We start from the raw sequence: 17260 nt of genomic DNA on the forward strand, positions 1-17260 counted from the left end.
TCAGTTATGATGACCAATTCAAGGTGTGTGTATTTTTGTACAGACACAAGTCTCATCGAGGTCGAATGTTTCCATAGAGTTCGAACTTACCGCAAGCTGGACCAGCAGATTGAAGGCGAGGTGCAGCCAGCCGGCGTGCACGACGCTGTAGGTGAGGAAGCGCCACAGCTCGCGGCGTCGGTCGGAGCGGTACACGAGCGGCGAGTCCACGGGCACGGGGCCCGCCGCCGCCGCCACGCCACCGGCGCCCCACGCGTACCACGCGAACACGCCCAACTGAGGACAAGGAAACGACATTGTTATGCAAGTCAAAGAGTTACCAAGTACAGTCCATGATAGCACTTGAAAGAATTATGCAAATAGGTTAGACATTGGCGTTTGAGTCAGTGGAAGAACTGTCTTGGTATCCAAGTTGTTTAGATATCTATTATTTACTGGCCCAAATGGAACCTTGGGGGTCCTGAGCGCTGAAAGAGAAAAAGGGGACTTTGAGCGTTGAAGGGTTGCTTTGTGAAAGTTTCTTAAAACCCAATAAGCGATTTCTGCCCAACCCGGGAATTGAACCCTCAGGGACTCCTCAGTGTTGCCTAATTAAGTCTATCACTTTATTTTTATTTCTCATCAGATAGGTTTAAATCTACAGTTTATAAAGTGACAATATTTGTTATAAATCAATACAAATAACTAATTAATTTATGAGAGGATCTGGTTCATGTCTTATTAAACCAAAATGAGGATACATAATAATTAAAGTATTATTTACATTAATAGTGAAGTTTTATAACGTTAATCATCATAGAGGGGAAAACCGTTAGCAAGATAGCTGCGTGCGGTACAGCGGAGCCGCGCACTTGTGCAAGCGTGCGGCTTGCGGCCCGAGGTGAATCAACATGTGACGAGAGCGCCCAGCGCTGAGCATAGCTCCGATTGTTATGATTCACGTAAACCGCTTGTTTGCACGGATGTGAAATCCGCTATTATAATTTTTAATTAACCGAAGTAACTGGAGCGGGGATTGAAGCGGCACTAGGCACGAAGAAAGTGATGACTTTGCACGCTGCCGGTACCGTGAGTACACGAAAGATTTATGTCCAATAGCGGTTGCATAAAATCGATATTTTTCACTATCGTAATACCCGTTCCGCGATAGAAATGGAGCTATTTACACATAATAAGACTAATCAATAAATGCTTACCTCTAGTAATGTGACGCAGATGATGAAGAAAGGCGGAGGACAGCAAGTATACCTCTCCTGGTAGTACTTGCGGTCTCGCTCCTCCGGGAGCATCTCCATCGCTACAAGGTGCACCATCCTGAAATAGGAACACTCGTTAGGGGCTGAATAAATACTATTTGCTAAGGAAACTGTTCTAATAGTGATGAACTGTTCTGCATAATGATGATCAAACTGATAGCCTGGCAGGGTGGCATTATAATATTTTTTTTAATCTTTACGTTTCTTGATCTTGAATTTGTGCAGCACTCATGCGTTGCCTTCAATAAAAGAGCAGCTTACATTGTAGGAAAATTATATTCCATGGAACTCTAGGATAGAGTGGGTAGAAGTTTAGAAGTGTGTGACTCCGAACAGTCGACAGTTAACCGACCTGTATTTTCAATGATGAAATAAACTTTATATTCTTTCAAAACCGTATTGGAAGCATTCAATCAACTTGCTAGACGCTCACTATTTTCTAGATCTATATAAACGTAATTTATTAACAGTTTTATTGTACGAAAGCACACCACATGTCAACGTGACACGACAAGTGAACATAAAAAATATTTTTAGCGACGGCAATCGATACACCGACCGTTATTTCAGGTTATTTCATTGGAATTAAAGAAAATACTACACTACATAATTTAGTTTAACTGAAATTTTGATTAAGTTCACATAAAGTTACATTTTACTAGAAATTTACAAGTTTTACATCGATAAAGGATTTATGTATTCCGGAGGATGACAGACCAGTCACGGCATACTCGATTTATTTGAAAATTGTTTTGAAACAGTCAGTCGGCTAATAGAGGGTAGTAAATATGTCTCTGCGCTTTCATGTAATGGATGGTGTTTGGTGTACTTTGGAGCATTACATTGGTGTATTTTGGCGTTGTATCATGGTGTTGTGATTGGTTTCACATAAATACCTGGCGAATAACGTGGGATCCTCTAGGAGCAGATGGAAGTCGTTCTCGGAGCTGACCTCACGGTCGCGGTGGTGTACTGCGCATCTATAGCTGCGTGTGCGCTTGCCGCTCATCTGAAACAATTATAAGCGTATGTAAGTACAATAAATCTTAAAAAAATATGAAATAAATACGTATCTGAATGGTAGAGGTTCAAGTGGCTCGAAGATTGGGGTTTCGGTTCCATTTTGTGTCCTACATAGGTATGTATCATATGTTTAAATGAACGCCCGTTCAAAATTTAATCCGTTCCCGGAAAGACAATAAAACATTACGCGTGTTTCCCCTGTTCAGTCACAGCCAGTTGATTCCCTACCGTTGTAATTCTGTTAAGGCCAAATATACGCCGCACATGATTATTTTGTGAATGAAAGTGAATCAATGTGCGAAATGTCTTGTAAGTCTCTTTTAGGAATGTATGGCTAAAAATAAGTTGGGGCTAAATAATCTTGCTCCAGCCAAGATATGCTATGCAGATTTATTCATGCTTCTAATTAATTAAAGTGCAGCCTCAATGTAGGCCGATGTACTGATGTAAAAGATAGTTTAAATGTTCCTTATCTCCTAACTTTCTTAACTTTATGCATTGTGTTATACCGATCGACTTACAGCCTAGAGTCAACCAAGTTTTCAAGATTCATAGAAAACCATTCTATATGCATTCCAGCAACAGAATTAATATAAATTAATGACAATATAACAAAATATCATTACCTACTTATGAACTTACAAATATTGAAAACGGTTATAACTTTAAAACCGACAAAATTTAAAGACCAAGGAAATGTCATATCGCGGAAATTATAAATGCGACGTTCAATAAAATAAACGGTGAGAACTTCTACTTTAGAGTGGCGAGGGTGTATTTATGTGTCGCGGCAGTGGCGGCTGGCTCGCGGCCAGCGCTTATCGACCCCGCGGCGAACCCCCACCCGCCCTTGAGACAAGCTTTTACATTTCAATGTTTCAACTAAACCTTTACACCTAGGTCTTAATTTTTTTAGTAGATAAAGGTAACATAATTTACCTCTAAAGAAGAACTAGGACGCGTATGTATTACAATTTCTGCATGTATATGTAAGGTAAATTACAAAGATGCCCTTTAAGTTCTAGCCAGGTGCAAAGTTCAAAAAAGGGTTGCATTGTGTGTTCCTGATTACCCAAGCTTTAGGTGTCTGTGTGTAAGCATTAGGTACCTGAGTATAACATTATCAGAAAGTTTCTATTTCAGATTGTGATCCTTGCAATTCACTAAATGTATCTGATGTCCTACATAGTTCTATCCCGGTTTATGGCTACCTATACCCATAACATACCTCGATATTATGTCGATTGAACACTAGTGAAAGCTAAAGGAATTCTGCCTACCTATCCTCTCATTGCATACCTTCCACCTTCCCACGTTAAGCTTCCTATATACGTGCTTTGAATGTAAAGCAATGTGAATAAATCAAGTTTGGTGTATTAATAGAAGATGGCTGAAGATGTAATGCGGAACGTGAGGTGCAGCCGCGGCACTCGGCAGTCGGCGATGGCGCACGGGTGGGCGGTGGTCCGGTGAACGACTGGTCGCGATACCAGACAGCCGCATTGTCTCCGCAGTCGTTCAACTCAGTTTCCCACGAGACTGCGAATTGTCCAATGCCAAAACCCAAATACAAATAGCCTAGACGCGTCGCAGACACTGCTAAATCTGTATCGGCAACAGCGACCGCGTTCATTTAGAAGACTGTGCGTGTAAGATTGTCCGCAGTCATTGTCATGATAGCGTTACGCTTGTAAGCTCGTCATGCCGATTAAATAGTATCCATAAAATCTATTATTTTCAGCAAGTCAGCTTAGTTAAGAAGAACCAAGCGTAAGAAATCCAACTACTTTATCATAAAATACGGCTAATAAATCTTTAACGTTTTAGTACAGATTGTCCGACGTTTATTTTCAGAGAGGTAATTATTATTTGTGTGCTCAATACTAGGATTACCTGATTTTTTTAATAACATGTAAAATATTGCCTTTTTTCATGTTAACTGTGGCAACATCAATTTTACTGTCAATAGTTCATAGGGTTGCAATGTCGGATAAAACAATCTTGATCCTTTTTTGAATTCGCCAATATTATTGACAAGAGTTTACTTCTTGAATTTAAAAAAAGTTTTATTGTAGTTTTGCTGTGCAACTTGGGCGCCAGTGGGCGCACCGGCGGAGCGGCGCGGCGGCGTGGGCGCCGCGTGACTCACGCCGACATCCGACACGTCCGATCCGTATCCGGAACCACTAACTAGGCACCTATTGCCGTTGCCAGTCAAACGAGCGCACGAGCCTACGCGACACAACAGTCATTTCAATAACCCACATTACCATATACATAACTAATTATATGAATTGTAATAATATTATTATCCTCGTACCAAAAATTGCGACGTTCACTTTATATCAGGAGCAGGCAATAAAGCAGTTTGCTGTGCATTTTTCCATTCTTTATGTTTATCTTATCGAGTTTTTTTCACAAAAATCTAAGTTTAAATGGTATAAAATAATACTTAAGACTGTGCGCTTCATTCATTGTTTAACAAATTCATTCATTTCAACGAAGTAACTTAGGAGATACAGATTTATTAGACGGTGACTTATGTATGGACACCTACGCTGGAATTATTACGGCTTTATGAATGGAAGTATAATTGATTTTCATGTGTAGTTCATTCACTCGTATTATTCATATAGGTAAATTTATACATATTTATTATTAGACCAGTCAATGCTTAGTGTTGTTATGTTCAAAAATTATTTCTTTAAATGTATGCAAACAAAAATGGGTCATCTTTACTTCTTAACAAAACACTTATTTATTGTTACAAGTCCAGTGGGTATAGTGTAGCTTCATTTTAGTGAAATCTTTGCGTTATGAAAAGGAAACACATGGTTATGAAGGTAAATGCCTAGAATGAATTTAATAAGGTAGTCGGTACTTCCACCATAGATAAAGATATGGTAGACCGATTTGATACTGCTCTCAATGCAAATAATAACTTCTTTAAGTGAATGAAAAGGGGCGATTTTATCAAAATCTAGCATATTAATGCAAGATTTGGTATGGTAGAGCGATGTGCCGGGCACGTGAACTCTGGGAGCGTTCCCACGCACCCACCTCCGCACCATTATGTTCTAATCTCTTGTAGTCTCTTTCCATTATTACGAAGCCGTGAAAGTACGCTATTCGTTTTGCAAGTGGGAAGGGTAATAAATTAACATTGCGGAATTCGACTGCGATGAGAGGCTGCTAAAAAGATTAATTAAAGAATAAAATAAAACTGCCAAAGTTATTTGTTAATTACTAGTAAAGTAATTAGACTATTGATCTGCTCCACGTGTGCTTAAATATTATTGTTACGCGGTACTTACATAGGGGTAATGTGAATTGATTCTAGCGGTGACTGGCACCATGCCCGGCCCGGTGTGCGTACCCGCGATTTCCTGTCAGTACTTCCGGCGGCGGCTACAGTACTTAATTATTTTTTGGGTATGGATTGAATAAATTGATCGAATTATAAAACTTTATGAATAAACTACACATTTATTTCTTATTTGTGTTGTGCTATGGCATACACATACACAAATAAGTAAAATATTACTGATTTAATGTTTTGCAACGGTTTGCGCCCTTGAAAACACGGTGCGACGCACTCACTTATCCTGGTCGCAACATGTTCGTACACGTCACTGCTAACCTACTCTTTGATACTTAAAAATACTATTATTAAATGGACAAACGTATATGCTTTCATTCAGGAAGTTTTGAGATCCGTTATCATGTCGTATTAATAAAAATGGATCATTTATTAAAAGATCGTTTAAAGCGTAAAATGAAAATATCTGAATAAAAGGTGACTTTTGGCAGGAAAGTGCAAGATCAGCATTTCTCTGAAGACGTTAGTTACTTTGAATGGGTATTTGATGTAGGTAGGTGGGTCAGGAAAGGTAAGACGCCGTCGGAAAAAAATAGGTTGATAAATATATTTATTTATTAATTACTTATTACATTTATTAATTAGTTCCTAAGGCTGAGCAAAAATATTTCCTGGATCCATCTCGTAAAATATAGTACGTATACCCAAACCTTACTATAATCTAACTAATAAGTTCATGCCTACCTATTACGTAATCATGATAATCTATTATGTATTGGCAATCTGGTAATTCAACTATGTAAATGAAAATGATGAAATCAAACTGAGTCAGAAAACTATGATGCACATAATGTGTAACATGGTTTTTAAATATTTGACAATACACATTAGTGCTAAAATGTGTTATTAAACGTTGATAAGTATAATACTTGTTGTATGAGAGTAGGGAACCCCCATAAAGCAATCAAATTATATTAAGTCGATTAATCATATTCATTCATGAAAATATAATTGTTTAATACCTACTATTGTATTTTTGAAGGTATTATTATACACTATCCGCAACTGTGTCAAAATCAAGTTTTTGCCGTATTAGTAGTACTATCGACTTTTCCATTTTAGTTAGTTTTATTTGGATTTTTTAATAACATGGTATTATAATCTTTGACTCATATTTGCTGTTTAAACACTTTTATGATTCAAAGCATCAATTTATAAGTTAAGAGCAACAATTTTCTAGTATTCACGGATATCAATTCAATTTCTTTTGTATCATTTCTATAAATCCGAAAATCGTGCGACACTGATCATTTCGAATGAATTGTAACGGAGAAATGTAATTTTTGATCACGATTTCGAAATATTTTAATTTTAGTAACAAATTATAAACTATATTGCTATTATTATGAGTAAACACCAGCTCAATGTGTGGGTACACGTAGTCCCTATTTTACGACAATGTGAAAAAGTTGTGTCTCATGTTGATTTATGGTTCCGATGATATTCTAAAAATATTGAGTGTTAGTTGAGAAAAGAACAGGCAAATACTAATTAAAAATATATTGTTAATCAAAACGATTTTATAGCTCTAGTCGCGCCCACTATGCGTAGGAAGACCACTGCCTACGGCGTCTGTCTACTGCCAAATTTATTTGTATAATATCAAATAATAGTGGTTCCGACATTTAAATAAAATATGATATTATTTTCGCGAAGAAATAAATGTGCATTGTTTTTGCTATATGTTTGTGACTCATGTTCAATTGTACCTATGCAAAATTGTATAAAAATAAATTAAAACTTAACCCTAAATACAAACTTAGTTCATTATTGGTCTAAGAATCGAAATATCTTACCTATACTTTTTCGGATTTGTCGAAACATATTCTTTTACGATCAAGACTTATTGGTCGTTCTATTTAGTCACTTGTCATTTTGAAATATTGTCAAATAATAATATACAGGTAAAAGACGTTAACACTGTCGTAAAGAGGTAATTAATTAATAATAACTTAAAATTTTAACAATATTCTTCTATATAATTACAATAATTATAGTGAAAGTAGATAAATAAAACGCTACACATATTGTTATTGAAATGTAAACATAACCTATAAACTATTATGTACTTTTGATTTTCTGCTGAATGTAATGATGAATAATCAATATTATGACTATTATGTCACAATTTATTTTGTTTGTATAATTTATATTGCGGTAAAATTTGTTTTTCACTACAAGACTTATTTATTAAAGGACTTACCCATCATTTTCCTGAAGTGTGTATTCCCACTTCAAAACAATAATTTATCTTCTTATAATTTATTTAAAAGATATTCACGTCACTAAAAGTCACAAAGTTTGTATGCATGAGGTAGATTATTGTTTATTTTGTTAAGTTTTCGTAAGCGTTTATAAAGACGCGTGCGGAATCAGCTGAGCTGAGAGCGCAGAGCGACACGAACTACTCTCAACAGCGCTCCCTACAGACTGACGTTTCGTTCCGTCCGCTCCCGTACTTGCGTTTCGTTTTCGTCCGGTTGTCGAATGCACGGGTGTTTTTTTTTTGCGGTTTGGGTCGACTTGTGGCTGGGTATGTAATGTACTGCATTGTTATATTTCTAAAGGGGTGGTTCCATTTCCGACCGGAATAGAATATTTTTTATAGGTAGTTAGGTTTACGCCACCCGATAAACTAATAGTTTATGAAAACTTGAACTATAGACTCAATAGCGGTGCAGAATTATAAATTATGTAGCATTTAGCTAGGTTTGACCTAGTATTAATTGCTCGTTGGTCTAGCTGTCGCAAGTGCGGCTGCTGAGCACGAGGTCTCGGGTTCGATTCCCGAGTCGGGCCGAAATCGCTTTGTGGGTTTTAGAAGACTTTCACAAAGCAGCCCGGAGCCTGGAAGCTGGTGATTGATTCACCCGTGCATCGGAGAGCACGTAAATGTCGGTCCTGCGCCTGATCTCTTACCGGTCGTGTCGGATTGCCGTCCCATCGGGTTATGAGAGTGAAGGAATAGTGAGTGCACCTGTGTCTGCGCAAATGCTCGTGCACTATAATATGTCCTGCGCAGTTGGTTAATCTCCTTACATGAGAACAGCCGCCGTAGCCGATAATCGGCTAGGAGGACATCATCATCAATTGCTAATTTTGAATAGGTATATTATATCTAGAATCTTATGGCACATGGGTTGCAGTTAATAAGATTAGAAGTAAACTCGCAAGCACTTGTACCTAATTGCTTGCGAGTTTACTACTACCCTACAAAATATTTATTTATCTTTAGCTTACCACTTCCATAAATTAGGCGTTTCAAAGGCCTATTAGGCAGGTACTTAGACGAACAGACTGTAATAGGTACTCATGATTAGGACAAATGTTCGGCATATGGCTATTTTGCCTAATTTTGTAGGCAAGGTTACTATAAAATATTTTACTGCCTTAAAGAAAATTATCGCCATTGTTTTAATAAACCCGCACACCTGTTGGCCAAATGCCAAAACTTAATACCTGCAATGACAGATAAACTTTAGGATGCATTATTTGTCGAACTAGTTAATCTTTTTCAGCTGTGCATTTTTCTATTGACCGAGTAGATAATTGTGGCATTGTTTACAGTTTGAAATATTTCTCTACAATAATAATAAAATTGCCAGATGTTTTGTTATTTTACTACAAAGGTACGTGTAAGTGAAGTTCAAAAAATCTACCTAAGATGAACCCACTATTATTAACACATGTACTGCTGTAGTAGCATATTAATTTTAATAAAATAAAAGAGTTCTTACCTAGCTATATCATAAGTAGAAAAAAAAATACTTAAAAAACTTGAAATTACCGTAATTTCTATTAGACTAGGAACTGATTTTAATAGTTCATTACACATGAACTGTGACTGATAATTAAAAAAACTATCAAAAAGATATGGCCTAACTGTCCTTCCTATTAAAAAAAAATAAAGCAGATGTTTATTCCCGAGTCCCGACATAATGACATTTCACGCTCATTGGGCTCGACTGAAACTTTACGGTCTCGATACGTCAACACATGGACTGTTGGCGATACGTACAACAATGACAGGTGGACCCTACGTCACTGACAGAGGGATCTGCTAATTTGCCCAATATTTATTCGCAAGATGCCGCCGACACAAATCGAGGGTCATTATAATGCACCATTTGGTGTTCAGCGGCGCCTTTGATGCTCGCTAATAAGCTAACGAGTAGGTGCCTACGAGTGTTTATTTAGAAACAGATCTATGTTTATAATATGAGCAATTAAATGTTTATGTGAAGGTATCATTTTACCTATGTATATGCCAAGTAACTCGTGGTAATTTTCCATAAAAAAGAATGAAAATAAAGAAACGTGATCATACTGACATTAAGCTAACATTGAGGGTCCCCAAGTTTAACGATTTGAAGTAAATTTCTCGTATATTACTTAACGACCCTGGCATATGGTGTGCCAGAGAACCGCGGCTGTTGTGTTATCAAAAATTTGTTAATTCCACTCAAAACAGCCAGTCATCCCGGCTGCTACCTACGATGCTTTACAAATCCCTCGTATAGTGAAACCAGTCCCAATCCCTAATCGATTAGAATAAAACCTTTGCGTAATGGGCAGGGCAGATTAAAAAAAATAAACATGTCAAACCTTATGATTCCAATTTCGAATTTTCACACATGTATGCCAAAAGAAAAATAACTTTGAACGTGTGATGTAAGTGATGCAACAGTTTTGAGTTTCCTATTTGAAATGTTCCTTTTCTGTATGTTTGCTTAGCAATGCACACGACGAAAGTTTTGTGTGAATACAAATACGTACCTATTAAAAATATGTGCCAGCCCAGCTATCAGTTGGTATTTCACAGTATTGAGCAACGTTTTTCCGCATATTTGGGTATGTCCAGAATTCTTAACTTTGAAAATCATGTTGTAGATCTATGTCCGTGTTAATTTATACATCTGTATTTGAACTGGTACTTGATTCCATCTGTCCACGGTTAGCAAAAGCGCAGGTGTTCTGAGGGCCAATATTTAAAAAGGATATCAAGAGAAGCCACCATCGTTCATTTTACCGCCATCTCATAATTTGGACAAATCGATTTAGATCGAGCGGCGCGTTTGTTCCATGATTTAGTAGCACAGACAAATTGGGCCTTCCACATCGATCCATGATTGATACACTGCGTATGCGCACGTAATGTGGATGTTGAAGCGGTTACCAATTACAACGACTTGAAAGTAAACGATCCGTAATTTCGTTCATTCAATCTGGCGCAGTCAATTATTAAAGTCATCTCAGAGATGCAATATGTACTACAGTGTACATACATACCTACATAATTATGTTTAGGCTGGTTTAATGTAAAAAATTTGGTACATAGTCGCGGAAAAGCTGACAATAATCTAAATGTTTGCGTACAATTTTCACTGCATTATTAAAGTTATAAAACAATTGATGCATAAATCTTATAAAATAAATACTTAACGTGTTAGTAAAGTATAGTAGCCCTAATTATTATTGCACAATCTTTTCATGTTAAGAAAAGAACTCCTATATCGATTTGCATAGTGTATCATCTTTTCACAAGTCTGCGCAACTGTTTGCAATTGTTCTGAAATATTTGAACACCTAACTGCAATAAAGTGATTCAATTAATTGTATTTCTGGTTCTGATTCAACGATTCTGTATCTAGGGCCCGTTACTGTTCTCTGTTCTTCACTGTAAATTAATTGACTTTCCTAGAACCGAATTTAAACTGTTTACGAAATCAGTGTTTCGACTCATTGAATCATAACCTGCTTTTATATCATCAGCTACGATTGACTAATTCCGGTTAGCTGGTACTTAGTGTGATACTGAGTTAGAGATGTTTCGGCGCCTCGGACGCTGTGATTCACTTACGAAGGTGAATCATTTCTACAACACATTACACACGTCGAACGCGCATCGTCGTGAGTCAAAAGTGCATGTTGTCTAAGAATATAGTATGTAAGTTTATGCGCGTGTGAGTGACCGACCTTGTAAACATCGCTGAAAAATGCGCTGCGTTCTTGAACAGCTGGTTTTCGGTTCGCGTTAGGTGAGACACATGTGTTCTGTATGTATATCAGCTGAGTTTTTTTATATCTTTGCGTCTTTTATATATATAAACTCTTTACCACGAAAGCTGTAGTTACTCATGTATGAAGATTAAATGGAATATGACCTAAAATATAATCAAACACAAAAATGATTCGTGAGTTAAATAGTTAATAGGGGTTGAGTATGTGCGTGACCTGGCCTAGTTGTGCTCAAATATTTCATAGCGCCAGTATAATATATTAATTTCCATTTAGGACTTTTGCAGGGCGTTAGCTTGACGGCATTAACCTACTTCACTGACAGTGCGAACATTTGAAAAATGTGGGCGTTTCGGCTTTGTGCTTTGCTTTATTAATGTAATTGATCAGAGACTTTAATTCCGTCAATTTTGGGAAAGTTAACCTGTTCGTTACTAGTAAGTATGAACATTACAATGGCAAATCGGAATTATCTACAGTTACCTATATTTAAAAAATAAATTGAGCATAACTGCATTTGGCATTCGCATGTTTGCCATCATTTTCATTTTTGTTTTCATTTTATATTTGCCTACTTAGTTAATTTAGTTTACATAATGCTAGAAGGGAAATGGATGCATGCCTGAGTCGGAGCTACCAAAGTGCAATGTTCCCGACACGCAAGCGGTCAAAATCCTGGCACGATATGAATATGAGTGGTCATAACGCCATCGTTCTGTTTTCCAAAAACAAAATTTGCATTCGAAATTGGAACGCGAGTGGCACGAGCGCCTCGGGCGGCGCGCTACCGACTGCACAATGCACGCGCTCACGCAGATTTTTTGCAATTTTCATAATTCCATATTACCTTCATTTAGTTCTTTAAGGTAAAAAATAAACTAGAACCGCATGCAACGCTACAATCAAAGGAAATGGGCATTTATTCGAAACTGCTGTACCGTTGCTTCGGTAGAGTTCTTTAATACTCTTAACATTAAATTTAATGTTGAAGTAATTGATATCTCACTTTTTAACGCAGTAATCGTTTCATATTTACCGGTGTCTTAAATTATAAGCGACGAGATAAATATAACACCGTTTAGTGGACTGTCCCCTTAGGGTAGGTCGTCATCGGCGTAAAAGTCGTTATGGGGCAGTTTATCGAAGTTTGCGTGCGGTCGCTCGGAGCAACGCAGTGTCAACTTAAAACAAACGTGTGTCGTAGGGGTTTCAGAATGCTATAAAATAATTTCAGGAATTTTGAGAACAATCCAATAGAAGACGAAATCAATTATTTGTATAAAATAAATTAAGGCTTTATTAGGAGAGTTCATATTATTATTAGAAAAGTAAGAGTTTGAATTGTTAGTAGTTTATTTTTAATCACTTTGAAGCTCTCTATTATTACTCTTATATGACATCTTAATTGTGACATCTCAAGATTTAGTATACATAACTACAAGGAAACTTATGTTTGAGTCAGATCTGAAAACAAACTACAAAGCTCGACATAAAAAAATGTGATAGAATCTGAGGCTATGGAGTCTATGGGTATTTTTCGTTACAAATAGACAGTAATTTAACCAAATGGATAAAAGAAGTGCAGAAGCGTACAATTTTTACGCATTGGAGTGTCGATAGTCGGTAGCCGATGGCCAAGTATGTATAACGAGGCAATTTGTATCAATGCGCAGATCAGCAGTCATAAGAGATTTCAAAGCCGCCGCCGCACCTGCTTATCCGTAAATATCGTTTAATAGCGCTTCCATTCAAATATTACGCAATCAATTTAGGTCTTTGCCTCGCAATTGTTAGTGCACATTTTCGATAAAACCCGCTTGCGGGATAAAAGGCGTTTTGAAATAAAGACCATAATTTTCAGCGGCAAACCGCGGAATGTGCGGCGCGCGCGGCAGTTACAGTGCAGCTTAAGAAAACTATTTTTTATGAAAGTTATGCAACAGAGGGCGGGTTACACACTGGACCGTGTCTATAAACTACCGAGTTTAAACACGAGGCTTTACGTGACCAGTAAAAAGTATTAAGTATTAGTAAATGGCACGGCTTTTTTCTTAAATTGCATTCCGACATCGACAACGATTGTTGTTATCATCGCTTTAGATCTATTCATCAAAACGCTGTTTGCGAGTGATACTAAACATGTGAAGACTTAGCATAGATGAATCTAGTTTAGTCAGCACCGGGGCATCAATAACACGGAATTGTTACCGGTCACAATAGACTAGACGCGACCGTTTACATTACCCACTGACAGCCCGATGATTGGATGCTTTCAATAGACAATGACATGTGTCTCAGTATTCATAAACACGATTGTTACCAAAAGAGATTTGGAATTTTGTTTTTGTTTTTCTTGTTTAGATTATTCTGGAAAGACATTGAATGGGTTTATTCAGTTTAGGTCATAGGTGGATATAAGAAATAAGTTTTTTTATATTTCTACGCCTGTGTAGGCCAGATTTTTTAATGTGAAAAATAACAGATTTAATTCAGTTTAGACTAACACGCGGTTTCTATTAGGCTAGATTAATGCTATTAGGCAATATTTGGACAAGTTCGAAAACAAATTACAATCACATTACATTACTTACGTAGACATGTGTTTCAAAAACAGCACAAAAACGTCTCGTATATAAATAAAATGGAAAGTGATGCAACAAAGGAGCTTTTTATTTTGTTAGATATACGTTAGATAGTATCGCAAAGTGCGTCTCGGATACAACAAAACAATTTTTTAAACAATATAAAAATATTGTTTAAAAAATGTGTCGTTAAATTGGTTTTAGGCTGTGAGCACAGAACAGTGAGTACAAACGAGAAATATTTTTCTTTACAGTTTGATGTAGATATATTACTTACTCAGGTAATATGTAGGAATAACGAGGCATAATATTTACCTAGTCATAGCTAGTTAATCAGATCAGATTTAACATTTCAATCAAGTAAAGAATTGTAGCAATCAAACGAGTAGCATTTGTTTTATAGTTTATGTCCCGAGTGTTGAAAAAACAGTAATAGATTTGGTGCCATCTTTTATTTGTTTTTAATGCAAAACATAGTTTTATTAATTAAAATTAAGCTTACTAAAAAATATCAACAAAAATGATGAACAACGCTGAGTCTATGACAGTTTTCGTCCCCGAAATCGCTAGTCACGTTCACAAAGTCGCAGCCTTACAAATTGAATTCTCTATGCAAATGCGTATCTCGTGCCCGCGACAGGTGACGTGCGGCACCCTTAATTGTTTTTTGTAATAATATTCAAATATTATGACGTTTTTTCTTAGCGTTTTTGTGTTAGACTCTGGCGCGGGTGGCGTACCAGGTGGTCTCGAAAAAAAATCTATTTCTTTCGCCGTAACAGCCGTTGCTAAGAGACTGATACAGTTATTTACTAAAAAAACTTATATAATATGATACCAATCATTATTATCCTTAAAACATTCGGGGGATTATGTATAAGACGGAAAAGCAAAGTTTTTCTCATTAAAACTTCACTGAAACTGTAAACATTTTTCGTTATAACCTAATAAAACTTTTTTGTCAACAAGTCGACACTAATTTGATGATTTTTGTTATGATTTTCTACGGGAAATAAGAAAATGTGGCAGAAACAAAAAAGTCGATCATGACATGAATGTTTTGGAAAAGAAACTGAGTTTCTGTTTCTGAGTTTCTGAGTGAATCACGAAACCCTGCCTATGTTACAAATGCCGACAGTAACTCTGCCTGTCTATCACACTTTCACGCAAGAATTTCTGAACTTATTTATGTAAATGAAATTATAGTTAGCAAGACATAGTTTTTCAGGCTGCGAGAACTCGTTCACTCGGGACGCGGGTGGAACTGCAGGGTACAGCTTGTACTCCTTAAAACGCCAATATATGTACTCAGATTAAATAGAACGAAATAAATAATAATAAAGAAAATAATAAAGAAGAACTCAGAAAAAGATTAAAAAAAATTGTGTTCTCAATTTCGCCAACAGCTGCTGTGTTCATTGATCAATAAGTGGATGATGACAAACTTATAAGAATTCCATGATAAAAAAGCGAAATTTTTACACCGGAGACTTAGTGCGTTAACAAAGAAATATTATAAAGCTTTAAGTGCTATGAAACTGAAAGCCATTTTAACAAAAAATAATTAGTTAAAACGTTGATTTATGTTTACAACTACTAATTATCTGCTTAATAGAATGACAAGCGCCATAAATTACAAAAATAAGCACGCATGAAGTGGAGAACGGAAGCAGAACATTAATTTATTCAAATCTGTTTGATTAGGATCCCATTTTAGTACGGGCTGTTATTCTTACAATTTTATCGTCGGATCGTCGAAAAAGTTGAAAAGGCTTCGGGAGGCGTTTGGCGCTTGGCGTGTGCGCTTAGCGTGCAGCCCTCGGCGTTTGCGCACCTGCCGTACAATTATCCGGTCATTAGTCGGCACGGAACCCGCGAAGACCCGAAATTAGTGTGTGCAACTCTAAAACTCTTGCAGTATGTTGTCCTAAGAAGACTTTAAAAGGTAAGTAAAGGTTTCGTTTGTTTCCTTTATCGCTGGCTACTTAACAATCTATTGGCCCTTTGAAGTCATGTGCCTGGATTATAAAGCTTTGGTTCATATTTTTATCAGATTGGACATGAAAACGTAACAGCCTCATTCATTTACTGACTGATTATAAATATTTTTCAGATATGTTCTTTCGTATGAATTCCGACAAAGGGGGTATTTGAAAAAATGCACAATCATGATCAATATCTAATATTGCAGTTGAAATGCACTAGGTGGTCATGAAGCCCTTCGTAGAACTGTCGATTAGGTATGTAAACTGGGCAATAATGACTGAAGTGTATTAACACAGCTTTAGATTGCAAAGCTGCTTAGTGTATTTATATTTGGGGTACAAAAATAGATTTTTATCTGGTAATTGCAGGTCTGGTGTTGAATCCTTTATTAGGGGCGGGTTGCGGGTGGCGGGGTGTGGGGTTGTATAAGTGTGAGGACACAATGGGCGCCCCCCGCGGTATTGTGCGCTAATGTATGCGCACGCGGTGTCGCCGACAGCGGCCACAGAGCCACAACACAAACATTTCAACGCATCTAATTTATTGTCGTGTCGCACCGAGCCGCGGCACGCAAAAAATATTGTGTTAAGGTGCAGTGCTGCTACGGCAAAAGTCGCAACTCTTTTATTATTTTTAAGGAATTGTGGATATTTTATGACTTATTTTTCAGACCTAAGGGAGATATAACTTCAACTCATTTAGGAATCCAACACACATTGCCTGTGTTGTTCTCACTCACGTTGCTCTGAATGTTCATAGGATGGAAAATTGATTAAGAAGCATTTTCTGTTTTGCATGACATGCTTACAGAATTTCCAACCTGGAAAAGTTGTCTATATCCTGAACGTGGTCCTGAAAAGTCGAAGGAATCAAAAGTTATGTTCATCTTAAAGCGCAGACGAATTTATTTTATCCTACAAATGATGTGTCGCTTGTCTCCGCGACGGAACGAGGTCTTAAACAAGATTGAATATAAAATCTCGACGAAGGATGACTCAGTCGTTGAGAGCAATTTT

The 17260-nt window shown here is 37.0% G+C and overlaps 1 protein-coding gene across 2 annotated transcripts in view; it reads right to left on the reverse strand.

Annotated features, from left to right (window-relative positions):
- LOC110376738 (rhomboid-related protein 3) overlaps window positions 1–17260 on the reverse strand; it is an 80788-nt gene that overhangs the window by 2236 nt on the left and 61292 nt on the right. The window contains exons 1-4 of one of the 2 annotated variants that reach the window (XM_021335327.3): window positions 7862–8106; window positions 2153–2265; window positions 1197–1314; window positions 91–276 (exon numbers count right to left, since the gene is read on the reverse strand). In XM_021335327.3, coding sequence (XP_021191002.2) covers window positions 91–276; window positions 1197–1314; window positions 2153–2265 — 417 coding nt within the window. In that variant the 5' untranslated portion in view covers window positions 7862–8106. Of the gene's footprint in view, window positions 1–90; window positions 277–1196; window positions 1315–2152; window positions 2266–7861; window positions 8107–17260 lie in introns of those variants that run through there. The other variant, XM_021335319.3, reaches the window with a different exon arrangement.

Source organism: Helicoverpa armigera, chromosome 2, assembly GCF_030705265.1.
Source record: "Helicoverpa armigera isolate CAAS_96S chromosome 2, ASM3070526v1, whole genome shotgun sequence".
NCBI lineage: Eukaryota > Metazoa > Arthropoda > Insecta > Lepidoptera > Noctuidae > Helicoverpa > Helicoverpa armigera.